Here is a 14,191-nt window from a genome sequence, read left to right on the forward strand (position 1 = left end):
ACAAAGTGACTTGACAGGAAAAGCTCGACTTCCTAAATTTAGATTCTGGATCATTTATTTTAACCAAAACTTATCTGAAATTGAAAGCTACAGTAATGAGTTAGGACTGTCCTGAGGCGCTCTGCTCCCATGCTTTCCAGCAATGAAATCACTGAACCACAAATCCTGTAAGGACAGCCCCTCTCCCACGCATTAGCAACTCAGATTTGTTAGGATACACCAGCAAAGAAGGAGAGAAAAAAAAAGTGAACCAGGCTTCATGGTTCTCTGCTTAACTTGAGCTAGAGCTAAAACTGGGACACTCCCAAGGGAGTAGCTGACCTATTAGACCCCTAATGCCTCAAGTTAATATGCAGGATAGCTACAACTTTCCTCATCAAAATCACTAACAAAACACAACTGAAGTGATGGGAAACTTGCCACGATGTCCTTACAAATCATCCCAAAGCTCTTACAGAGAATAGTCAGACAGACCCTGAGAATTCTCTGCAGAATCTAACAAGTGACCATCTTGGACGTGGTCTTCTTGAAAGCTAAAGGCAACTAAAAATCCTACCAATTATTGCCCTTGTCTGTGCTCTCATGAAAATGAGTGCACTGCAGAGCACAGAAATGAAGATACTCAGAGCCTAAAGAACACACTGAGGCTGCTCACACAGGTGAAGAGTCCCATTAAAACAAAGCAAAGAATTAAATTTGCTTTGATGCTGAAATCATGCAAATGCACAGCTGCTGGCATAGAGCAGTACAGACAGGGGCTCTACCAGACACTGCCCTTGTTTGGCCACTCCTGTATTTACAGAATTTTAAATCAGCAGGGAACATTACGACCATGTGGCCAGCCTACCTGTGAAACTGTGCAAGTTTTTACAGCCGTCTCTCTGTCAACCCTAGCATAACTTCTTTTATACAGAGATTATTTTCTAGAATCTATCTTGACTAAAGGATGAGGTGATGGCATGTTGGGGGTTTTAAGACAGTGAAAAGGCATCTGCAATACAAGCCAATTTTTCCAAAGAAGAAAAGTGAAACAAGAACATTTGTTGAAGAAAGCAGCTTCCCTAGTTAAGAAAAGTCCCTAGACACCAGATGTTCTCTGGATTAAGATGATAAAGCTATTTACTGAGAAAAAAAGTTACTAAAGTCTACTACTGTCTCTAAACAGTTAGGTCATTTGATTTGGGAATTCTCTAAATAGAGGTCACTGGTGCAATATCATTTCAAGGGAAAAGGATGATTCAAACAGATGCTCCTTGCACCTGTGGAAGCTATTTCAAGTGGAGTCAGACACAAGTTGGCTTTTTATTTTTGTTTGGTTTAGGCTTTGATTCTCCCTGGAATCCTGAATGAGCCTATATAGAGACTCTCTCTTCTATAAGTGCCTACTTCTGGCACCACTGCATTTGAAATACTGTTTGAACATGAGGTGCTACATTATAGTGGTCATCTTAAATTACTCAATAAGAACATACTCTGCCTTCAAGGCATGCACATACAGTAATGCTTTAGTGGGAGTTACATGTCTTCGCTGAAAGAAGTACACTCCACAGAGATCAAGTTTTTCTTTTGAACACTAATTTTTTTTTTTTTTTAAGTACATACCACCACACACTATTAGTCTCCTTTACTACAGGGATTTCTTTATATATTTTCTAATTTAATCAGTACAAAGTTCTTCTACACAATCAAAAAATCACAGTTCCACAGTGTTTCACTAATTTTTGAAAGCTGCAATTCTGTGCTGGTGTCACCAGCTTTTATTTCATATTGAACTAGAAAGATTCATTGTTATTGTCAGAAACTTGCTGACCGGAATTTAAACCAAGAGCAACTTCCATGTTCTAACACTGAACTGAAATACAGGGGGTTTTGTTAATGCAAAAGCAACACATGAACGTGGAATTACTTCTCCAGATTTAGCATTGCTGCGACACAAAAGAAATTACATATGTAGGGACTTCTACAGACAAAACCCTTGCTGCTGCTTATGCTTAGCTCCTAAAGTAGAAGTAACAAATTATCTGAGGAAGTCCAAGTAAAGAGCATTCCAGTAAGTTATACAGCAGAAGCTATAAATAATCCACTGAAATTAAAAATGTAAAAGTCATTACAAGATACCAGAGACAATGATTATGGCAGTTCCTATACTGGTATATATTTGGAATATGGCACTGTTTATGACAGAAAAACTTGGTAAAACTGCCTAAAATTCTCAAGATAAATTTTGTGAAAGGTCTCAGTTACTCAAACCTGAAGCAAGAGTGTGCTTCATCAGAGCTCAGAACAGAGCAGCAATACAAGACTGCCACTTTGCTTCTCAGCAGTGCTAACACAATGAACAGTTATCTGTGCATACAGCAGCATTATCCCTGCTACTGGAAGCTATCAAAAGATGGTAATATTTCATGTCACTTGGTAGAACATATCTGCCTACACCCTGCCAGAAGGGAATATCAGCTGATGCTCTGGTCACTGAAAAGACAGGGGATTGCCTCTGCTTCATGTCAGCTCGATCTGGTTTTGCCCTGCATCAGTCTCACATACATAGAGCACCTCAGGTATAAATCGTATTCAGAGGGTATTCAGCAACTATAGCATCTTTTTCCTTCCTTATTTTTCTTTCCAAGTTTTGATTCTAAATTGTGGTTTCTTCAGGAAAAAAAAAACAAACAAAAAAGGCTTTTAACTCCTCTTTTTAGCTGAAGTAATCAGTTCTGAATTTGATGAACTAGCTTAGGACTCACCCAAGTAACATTCAAAATAACATGTAACATGAAAATGCTGGCCAGCTCTCTAAAACTGTGATCAATTCTTGGATGTAATACCGGGATGAAGGGGAATTAAATAGAGGAGACACCTCAAATTAAGAGCTGCCAAACAGCCAAATTCCCACACACCTGGTTATAATACCTACTCACAGTAAGAGAAGAGTTTGCACCAAGATAGATAAGTTACTTAAAAGCATATTAACACATGCACCACAGAAAGTGCTTCCCCCTGATTACTGAAGAACCAAGATACTGTACAGTTGTCAGGAGGAAACTAAAACTTTCAAGAGAGATGGAGCTTTGCCCTGACGAATACAAAATCATAACAACAGATCCCCAAAATATATCCAGTATGTTCTAGACAGCTGCCTGGAAAAAGAAACAATCAGAGATACTTCTAGGTCGAAGGTCAGAAGAAGCCATAGAGCACTACATGGCTGCACAGTGCGGTTCTCACAGGATGATATGGAAGTTGTTCATTCTTGCATCTGACCTGTGCAATGGCATAATCCGAGCAATTGGTTGCCTGCATGCCCTCATTGCCACTGATCCCCACTCCAACGTGAGCTGTCTGGATCATTCCTACGTCATTGGCACCATCCCCAATGGCAAGTGTTATGGCATTGACGTGTTTCTTGACCATGTCTACTATTTCAGACTTCTGTAGAGGAGATACTCTGAAAAGGAGAGAAAAAGGTGTCAGTTTCTCACATGCTGAGCTATGTGCCTTTCCTAAAAGAACAGCTGTAACCTACATTTAGAAGTAATCAAAGGACAGTTGCTGGGAAGTTCCTTTATTCAGCAACTAAGCTTCAGAACCCATGCCAAACTATTTCAGAAGAAAGAAGTGGCTTTAAAAATAGTTTTGCATTTACCTACTTGCTGATAGTTGATGCAAAAGAGACCAAATCTATATGAAAGGTTTCAAAGCTTTGTTTTCCTTACCCAGCTCTCCTAACTGGCATAACACCGGTGGTGTTCTATTGGGAACACTGAAGTGAATTTCCTCTTCAACTATGACAGTTTACAGATTAACAGCGCAGGCTTCCCTGCCTCCTGTCATCACCATCCAGGAGGAGAGAGACCACTAACACATTCAGAGACATTTCAATGGTTTGCAAAAGATACTGCAAGATTACTTTATTATTAAACCAGTTCTGTTTAACATCTTTATCAATGATCTCAATGATGGGATTGAGTACACCCTAAGTCAGTGTGCAGATGACACCAAGTTGGGTGATCAGCTGGAGGGCAGGAAGGCCCCGCAGAGGGATCTGGACAGGCTGCATCAATGGGGCAATGGCAGTTGTATGAGGTTCAACAAGGCCCAGTGCTGGATCCTGCACTTGGATCACAACAACCCCTGGCAGCGCTACAGGCTGAGAAGCCACGTGGCAGAGAAGGACCTGGTGGTCCTGGGCAACAGCAGCTGAATATGAGCCAGCGTGTGCCCAGGTGGCCAAGAAAGCCAATGGCATCCCGGCCTGGACCAGCAGTAGTGTGGCCAGCAGGACTGGGGCAGTGATTGTTCCCCCTCCATGCAGCACTGATGAGATCACACCTTGAGTTCAGTTTTGCATCCCTCAGTTCAGGAAAAACAATTGAGGTGCTGGAGCATGTCCAGAGAAGGGCAACGGAGCTGGGGAAGGGTCTGGAGCACAAGTCTTATGAGGAGTAGCTGGGGGAGCTCTGATTGTTCAGTCTGGAGAAAAAGAGGCTCGGGGCAGGGGTACACACCTTATCACCCTCTACAACCACCATAAAGGTACCAAAGGTACCAAAGTGGGGGTGTCTTGCCTCAGGTAAAAGACAAGAACAAGAGGAAATGGCTTAAAACTGTGCTAGGGGAGATTTAGATTGCATATCAGGAAAAAAATTAAGGGAAAGGGTTGACCAGTATTGAAACAGGCTGCCCAGGGAAGTGGCAGAGTCACCACTGCTGGAGGTATTTATAAGTCATGTAGATGTGGCACTGAAGGACACAGTTTAGCAGTGGACTTGTCAGTGTTAGAATTATCTTGAAGGACTTTTCCAACCTTAATGACCGTATTCCCTCCTCCAGCTGACCTCTCCATTTGCCAGGCCATCATTCCAATCTCAGAATATGCAGGTCAGATCAGAAAGCACAAGACCGCTTCCGGATCTCACATACGTCTTGTATGCTGGTGCAACTCTGACCTCAGTGATGATGTTACCCAATGCCAAGTCAAAAACAAAAGACTGACCCTGTGACATTTGAATACCCTTATCAGATTTATTGGCACCTACTTTAACCTGATCATTCTCTCATTTTATATCGGTTTCAAGTAAATAAAAATTCATGGAATTCAGAGTTGAACTAGTCTAAACCAGGCAAAAGTGGAAAAATACTCAGGACCAGGTTTCTAAATTGGATAAGACACCCAAAATGCCCTTTTGTCATGGAAAAGGTGGATCAGGTTACCAAATCATATGAGGTTACCAAATCACATGAGGTATTCTGGAAATACCTACATGTAGTTTAAATGTTTCTATTCTAACCCCATCTGTACAAACAACCCTAATTCCTTTCCCCATCAGTTTTAGTTAAAGTTCCAAATTATTTTGTATTTCCTTAAATAAAGCTTTAGACAAAACTTCTCCACATCTCAAGTCAGCCACATACCATTCAAAAAAAAAAAGAATGTAACTGATATCTAAAGGCTTTACTGTTAAAATAGAGGGAGAACAGGGAGCTTGGGGAATAGAGGAGACAGAGGGTTTTTTACCTCTTTTTATTTTTTTTACCATTTTTTTTCAGAGTTTACATCCTGTAAGAGCAACTTACATAGCCCTTTAATACATCGATCTGGATCACTGCTGATCAAAAAAAAGCAGAGTTACCTCGTTCAGCATTATGCTTTATGGCCTTGGTTTTGTTTAGTAAATACCTAAATAGGTGTTTTATTAGTAAATCACTCTTAAAATAACTTGATGAGTAATTTGAGGAAAAAGAAATTTGCTAGGTTCAAACTTCACATGTGAACTAAACAACCTGAAAAACCTAGCAGCTGTCCTGTTCCTAAAAGCCAAATACAGGAAAAAGTTGACTAAACCATAAAATTTACTTAATACCATTGGGTAGATCTATTAAGCCACTCCACTACCTGGCAGTGAAAACACCAATTGGCACAGTAGAGGCCCAGTTAAATTACCACAACAAAACCTCAACACGCTTACCAACCCATGGAGCACAAAGGGTGTTTGTATTTAATTATAAATCAGCTCTGAGTATCATCTACACCAAATTTTAACTTTTCTCTCACACATGCACACACGCTCCTCCCTCTCCCCCAGTACTCACCTAATAAAATACTAAAGCATGGAGCAAGGAGTCAAAGGGACTTCAAGTCATAAAACGGAAACTCCAGAGGGACTTGGAGCCAGTTGTGGAGAGTTTGGATTGATAAGAGCACAGACCCCCATTACCAGCCCCAGGGGTACCTCCAGTACACAGGACCACATACTTTTGGCAGTCCCTTCATGCAATTACTTCTTCACAGCAAGGTACTGCACATATCTGCTAACAGCCTTTTCAGACATACACTTCTCTTGGAATTTCACCTTATGCTCATTTATTTTTCAGTTACACAGCAATAGAAATAGCTAAGAAGCTCCCTGTTTTCAAATATGCTTAAAAGAGCAGGGGAAGGAAAAAAGACAAAATGTGAACAGCATCTCTGACTCTCTAGTTTAAACTAGCACCTTGTCTACAGACACTTCAGACATGACCAGAATGTGGCAGAGATGCTCAAGCTTGTTCTAGGGCAGTTCAGCTGGGACACGTCAAGCCAGCTAATACAGCCTGTGTTCACTTCTGTGCCTATAGCGTAGGTGTGGTTTCAGATTTTAAGTCAACTTTGCTACTAATAACCCATTATTTGGCAAGTCAGTGGAATGTCTCTATAAAAAGGCATTTACCAGCTACATAATACACACAGAGTATGCTTGTACTGTCTTGACCAAATGAAGTTAATTATATCCACAGTTATGTAGCACTCAGTTAGTGTTTAACCTCCCTATATGCTTAGTAAGGCTAAACTAACTACCAGAAACACTACTTTTAAACATCACAAATACTTATGGACTTGGTTTAAGAAGATGAAATCTAAGACAAGATGTCAGCACAAAGTGCTACTTGATTATAGCTGTTTCTCCTAAATGGCAGCTCTATAACAAGCACCCTCTTTGACACCTCACCAATGAGTACAGCCCACAACTCCAGAGAACATATTTTGCTGCACACATTACATTAGCTAAAAAAGCTGAAAATTGAGATGATTACTGATTTCCTGAGGGGTTTTACATCCCTCCTCCTCCAACTCACTGACTCAACCTCCAAACCTCTTCTGCTCCTTGTAATCTGTTTGGTACCAACACATTGCATTAGGTGACATTAATCCCTTTAGCCAGATGATCAGAGCTGTGGTACAATTCTGCACATTTGCTAAGCTGTCTACATGAAGAACTGAAGATTATAGCACAGGATACTATTAACCTGCAGCTCCCCCAGGTATAACCAAGTTCTCAAAGATACGGGCAAACGCATGAGTTCAAAGTAAAAAGCACAAGGAAAGAAATAACTACTTTGAAAAAAAAATTCTGCAATGACAGGCAACTATGGATACGTATCATTTGATGGAAGATCCCTGGCTTTCACTGCAGAGCTCACTGCAACAGTATCAGTATGAGGATGTAAGCCTTGCCTGGCTAAACACCCAAATAAGAATTAAGATATGAATAAAGCATCAGCTGCATCAAAATCTTCTGCTTATTCTTATATTCATTCCCAGGTCAGATTGCAGTGCTTCTTATAAAGGTTCTTTGAGTGCAACTCAAAGAGTTCATTAAAACATATTCAGTTATACAGAAATTATTCTTATTGTCTCTGCTCAAAAATGTCTTTGACAACAGATTGATTCTCTCCTTTACACATACTTGAGGAAAAACAGAAGTCAGGTTTCAAGTACCACAACTGTAGTGATAGCTACAGATCTGATAAGACCAAGTCTTCAGATTCTTGCTCAAACTCCTTCCCTGACAATCTGAATTTAGCCTACACAGGCTACAGAGAGCCTGAGGTCAAGACTGCACCTTTATAAAGTGCCTATCATTCCGCATCTGACTGTGCAATATAAAGTGTCCATGGATGATGGCAGGGCTACACAAAGTTAAGTGTCAGTCATACAGCAGAGCTGCTCCTTGCCCACCTCTGGGACTTCCTTCTGGTTGCCTTGCTCTCAAGAAAGTAAAAGCTAATAGGGAAAATAGAAGGTTCTTGTCAGTCTCAAACCTTAGTCTTTATCAGCACCTTAAACAGATTAATACAGAAAGGTTTTCATCCTGAAGAAGATGACTGATGCCTTCATATCACACTGCTTACTCTGTAATGGGATGGGAAGAAGCAAGAGAGGGCACAAAGAACTACTCCCTTGTGAAGAAGCTGGGAGAGAAATGGAGCCCAGAGCCAGGGATTCTCAAAAAGATCTAATTATCCTTTGATTATTTAAATTCATAAGAAAACAGTGGAAGGAGGCAGGAGGTGAGTAGTTTTCAGGTAACAACATACTATATTGTTACTATCAGTAAATAAGGTCCCTCTTGAACTCAGAGGAAGCTTAAGAAAAAAACAGCAAAGGGCACAGCACAGAGCAGATGGTTTTCAAAGAGGATGTCAGTGGCTTCCCATTGATTTCTGCTGATCAGGTCCCAATGGCTTTACACATTTAGTTTGCATTTTCTTCTTCAGCCTGAATACACTTTTTCAAGCAAAATTCTTACTCGATATGTTTTGTATGTTCAGAAAAGTTATACTTGTATGATCTTGTCTTAGGTCCAAGGAGCAGGGAGCTGGACTTACGGGTCCCTTCAAACTTGAGATATTCTACAATTCCACTCAGCATTTCACCGGGAGGTTTGTTCTGGGGTATTTTTTTAAGAGAACTTAAGCAAGATGAAAGATCTTTCAGTTCAAATTTTTCCATCAGGAGCACTTTAGGGGACAACCAGAGCAATTAACAAATTCTGTCATAATTTAGTTTAGAATTTTAGAAATTTAGAAAAGTTTCACCAAAAAAACAAACCAAAAACCAACAAAACCCCCCTGAAAACTACAAAAAAAACACCAAACCAACAGTGAAGTGGTGATATTTTAAAGCAAGTATAAAACATTTTATTTAGAAACTCATTTTGGTACCAAATTTTTTAAAACCTTAAAAGTAGACGCAAAACATGAAAAGATTAATTTTAACCAAGAAAAGCAATGCAATAGAACTTCAACTTAAGGTTTTAATATACTTCAACTGATTTAAAACAATCAATTCCATTACTGCACACTTTCTGCAATCTACAAGGCTATCCCTCTTATTCCCAGAGTCCATCTAATATATCAAGATGGATCAAATATGATAGGAAGGACACAATTAGCACAAGCTGTGACTGTGTCACACCAGTCAGCTACACTCCATGAGATATTGTCAGTAGGAAGTGATAAACAGTTTCCTTAATTCTGTCCTATGCATACCTGATTTATTGCAGTTACAGATGCATGACAGCAACTGATGGCAACTGCAAACAATAATTCTCACACAAGGCCCTTAAACTACAGCTGCATCACTGCAGATGCTTCAAAGTATACAGACATAAGCCCTGATGGGAAATAAAAATGCAGTATTTCAGAAAATAATCAGCTTTATTTATTGCATTCTAGTCTAAAGGACGAAATAAAGACAGGGTTCTGCTAAAGAACTAGCCAATGAGACTATCAACTGTTTATAAAAAGAGACATGATCAATAAAAATAAAGTAAGTAAACCTTATTGGAGTCCTTTTATTTATAAGTTATATATAGAGAAAAAGATTAGGTGATTTTTAAGAGATCGGTTTATATGCAGACCATCTTACAAGGCCACGAAGAGAAGCAGTCCCCCCACAAGCTCCTCCATACCCGAGCAAGGCACAGTTTGACACATAGTCTCAGCAGTCTCCTCTGTTCTGTCCAAGTGTGATGGGTTTTCTGAGGATTTTTTTTTTTTTGAGGGTCCCTTCCACAAAAACAAGGAGACTAGAGCATTTCTGTTGACATTTGCACACTTTCCAGACCCCCAATTCGATACAAAATACTCTGAAGACACTCTTACCCATGCTTTTAAATTTTTAATGCTCATTTGTGAAAAGAGGAAGGCAAGGAAGGAAGCTGTTTCAAGTATTACCTTTTTCTGCTTCCATGCCATAACAGGCATAAACACAAAGACATTAATGTCTTTAACATGAAACATGAAATTGATATCCTACTTCCTTGAAATGCCTTGTTAATGCAACACAAAAGGCCCTTAAGAGTTTACCTTTACTGCAGTGAACATGATTTTACCCCGTTCTATCATAAAATACACTAGTACTTCAAAAAGCTCGGTGACCTCATCTGCAGAAAAGGCAGATGAGAATTAGCTCAGAGAGCTGAGAGCTATGAATAATATTGTCATAAGTGTAGGCATTGGTTCCCAGAAAAATAAGCAAGATAAATTACACCACTAGAAGTAATGCTCAGAAAGCAAGGAACTAAATATAATGACATTGTATTTAGCAGTCCTTAATTACGCAGTGATTTCTCCTGACACACACCAGCCTGCAGATTTCAAGCATGTGTCATCCAAACAAGGGTTAGGTCTGAACTGCACTCATGATGACCTGAGATATCTTGGATAATCTTACAACGATACAGTAACCCACAGAAGAAAAGTGAACAGAAGCACAGATCGTGTTGACTCCAAATGTGCCTTACATTGAATGCTTTACATTCAGTAATTTCTCTGAACTTCCTTCCCTTGCTGACAACTTTCAAAGGACTGGGTCTGGTGCAGTCCTTATATTTTTGGAGACAGTACTGAAGGAACTGATGGGATAATTTAATGTTCAGAAAAAGCACCAAAGGAATTCATCCATCTACATATACGTGTCTTCAATGGAGACATCTCTATCTGCACTAATGGAGACTGCTCTATCTGCACGCCACTCTCCTTTTATAGTCAGAGAGAAACAGGCATTTCTAGGGCGCAATTCATCTGGCTTTAGACATGTATTTTAAGGTTGTAGTCCATCTCCTCTTAAAACTGCTGCTTTCTCTCAACCAAGGTAGAGAGAGCTGAAGGTAAGTGGCTCACACGAAAGAGTAAAATCTCACAGGATGAAACCCTTCTTTTACATTACTGCAGTGCTAAATAACTTTAAATTCATCAAGTGCACAAGCTTTTCCTCTCCTGTTTTTGGTAAGGTAGAATGCCTGCTTCCTCCCAACAGGGGCACCTGATGCTGAACTGACATACCTTCCCTTCTTCCAAAATCCTCACTTCTTGACTGTGCTTCCAGCTCTGGCTATTACTTTTCTATAGCCCCATCTCTTTTGAACAGACAACCAGAAGTCTTACCAACCTCTACTGGCTTCTGTAAGAACAACCTCAGCTTCATCATCTTTTGTCATTTCATCTGCAGTCTCATTTTTCCATACTTAATTTTTTTCCTGAGCAGACAGTCCTTCAAACTGCTTCACTCATCCAAATTGATCAGACTGGTCTCAGGTCTACTTTTTAGTTTTAAAGACTTTTACATCCTATTTCACCTATCATCAGGAGTCTCATTTCATCTTATTATAAGCACGAAAAAAGTCTTCCTTCAGTTTTTCAGTCTCACTGGTGTGCCAGCCACACACTTTCTGAGCAACATATTTTACCTCTACATTTCAGGTTATCCAGAACAGGGTATTTTTGATGCTTAGCAGGGCCCTAAGTCAAAACACATGCATACACTCCGACATACATGCTCACAGGACATGGGGCAGTTTTTAAATTTAATGGTTACCAAAGCAGTTCCTTCTGCATCACTTTAGATAGATTAGATATGCCTTCTTAATATACAGCTCTCTATGTAGTTATAAAGGCCCTGAATTATACAGTCTTCTGAACAGGAAGAACATAAATACATTTAGTGTCTTTTTACCACAAAAACAACGATGTTTTTGCTAATTGTATGGAGGGTTTTTTTAATATATGTATCACTAGAGGATTTCTCACTTGCATTTCGTATTTCAATAACTCATTTGCCTTTCGCAGTTGCCACTGAAATGATCTTCAGAGGACAAGGGCTAGGAAATTACCTCTTTATAAGCTGGATTCAAGGTACTAAGCAGTGTAACAAACACAATGTTAGAGGGAACACAGGGTTAAGTTTCAAGTCAGCATCTTCTTCCTCTTTGATATCCCTCCCTGCATGTTTCTGTCTTGATTGCCCTTCCCCCAGTCTGCTTTATGGGGCAAAGATTAAATAGGGAAAATCTAGTTTGGAATACAAATTATTTGGAAAGTGATGAGTTGGCATAAACACAGTGTTGAATGAGAGACTATTTTGCATTTTTAACTGTAATGGTCACTAGCGGCAACTATATGTTTTTTAAATGAAACTAGTGTATCAAATTAATTTTGAGCTTCCCTCACCCCAAGCTGATTAAGGCACATTCATTTCCATGCTAATCAGCCTGAGCAGTTCTCATGCAACACAGAAACTGGTCTTTTTCTAATGACAGAGCAAAGAAATTTCAGTCTGCAAAACATACAGATTAGTGCCTTTATAACCTTGAGGACATGCACAAAGGGCCAGCACCCGTGCGCTTCACACAGCAGAGCTGTTTACCAAATTTTTCAACACATGGTGAAATTAAGTGATGACTGACACTACATCAATTAATAAGCACAACAGCCCATTTAGCGAGGCTCTGCCCCATGGTGAAACCAACAGATCAGTTGGAAGAGCCAGGGTGAGCACCCACCTCTAGAAGCAGAACGGCAATACTATGAGAGCATCAGTCACACCACACAGGCAGCAATCATGGAATCACAGAATCATTAAAGTTGGAAGAGAAATCCAAGATCATCATGTCCAACCATTAGCCCAGCACTGCCAAGTCCACCACTAAACCATGTCCCTAAGCACCACATCTACATATCTTATAAATACCTCCAGGGACAGTAACTCAACCACTTCCCTGGGCAGCCTGTTCCAAAGCCTGACCACACTTTCAGTGAAAGTTTTTCTCCTAATATCCAATCTAAACCTCCCCTGTGCAACTTGAGGCCACTTTCTCTTGTCCTGTCACTTGTTAACTGAGAGAAGAGATAGAGCTGTACCACTTTTCAGGAGTCTGACAGTTGCTCTGCTCCTCCTCCTCCTCTAACTACAGCTCAGAAATATAAAATAAAGCAGCTTTGGACACCATTACTGTTGTAAACTACTGCTGCTTTCAGGATCATATACCTAAGAAGCAAACTACAAACACTGACATGGAAGGAAGATGAAGGGATATGTAGCTAGTAGATTTGAGAGAGTTTGCTATTTCAGCAGCACTGCAAGCACTGACAGATTTTTTTCATCATTCTGAATTCTAGTAACTCTGCATGATTTATTTTTCTCCCTCTCTATGAAATGTTTCCCAGAATTTAATAGAACAACACATATAAATGATCAACTTGCAACTGCATGTTACAGTTCAAAAGCCTAGCATCTCTGAATTACATGCTCCTGGAACAGATAGACACAGTCTGGAGCAGAGTATTTTACCCAGTAATTATCATCATCACAGGGCTGCAATCATGTAGAGGACTCACTATCCGAAATGAAAGTGCCCCATCCATAAAAATGTGAGACTTTCAATTTCAAAACTATCAGTATACCTGAAAAATCACGGGCATCATGTATCAGGGAAGAAGGGTGAAGTCCCAAATTTTCCATTACACCACCACCAAAATGCAAGGTATTTCCTACCATTCCCTTAAATTTGTCTCTCTTGAACAAAATGTCTGCAGCAAAGCCCTTAAATCATGAGATTTTTTAAAAAAATAACTGAGCTTCTGTTTTCCACAATCTCTCCACAGCTAGGAAAATTGAGCACCAGGGTGTTTCCACTAAGATTAAAAAAAAACAAATACTTTTATATAGGAAAGCCATTGACAACTGAAAGTATGACTGGGATTGCCTCACTCTTGGTCAACAATTAAATCGGTGCTCTGTCCAAAGCCAGGTTAGGTATTAACGTGCAGCAGAACATTCACAACATTCTCACTACTCCCAAACACAAGCTGCAAGAAAGGATCTTGACATTAACCTCTAGCCCCAGACTCAATACAAGCAGAGTTCCAGAATATTACTCTTTTATTTTTCTCCTTCCCCTCCTCACTCTTTTCTTAGCAAGGTCAGTTACTCACTAAGCCCATGGTTAAATCACAGCATTAAAATACAGATCCAGGGTAAGGGGGTGCTTTTGTAGTCTTCAGCCACCACCTATACTCTAAGTTAATATGACCAAATTTACATCAAGAAGATACAGTAATAACATCTCTGCACATGGCCAGCCATTAACAG

The 14,191-nt window shown here is 39.9% G+C and overlaps 1 protein-coding gene across 5 annotated transcripts in view; it reads right to left on the minus strand.

Annotated features, from left to right (window-relative positions):
- Nucleotides 1–14,191, minus strand: part of ATP8A2 (ATPase phospholipid transporting 8A2) — a 320,265-nt gene that overhangs the window by 146,098 nt on the left and 159,976 nt on the right. For all 5 annotated transcript variants that reach the window (XM_048294917.1, XM_048294918.1, XM_048294919.1 and 2 more), the window contains one exon: nucleotides 3,262–3,445. In XM_048294917.1, the coding sequence (XP_048150874.1) occupies nucleotides 3,262–3,445 (184 nt within the window). The remainder of the gene's footprint in view (nucleotides 1–3,261; nucleotides 3,446–14,191) is intronic.

Source organism: Corvus hawaiiensis, chromosome 2, assembly GCF_020740725.1.
Source record: "Corvus hawaiiensis isolate bCorHaw1 chromosome 2, bCorHaw1.pri.cur, whole genome shotgun sequence".
NCBI classification, from domain to species: domain Eukaryota; kingdom Metazoa; phylum Chordata; class Aves; order Passeriformes; family Corvidae; genus Corvus; species Corvus hawaiiensis.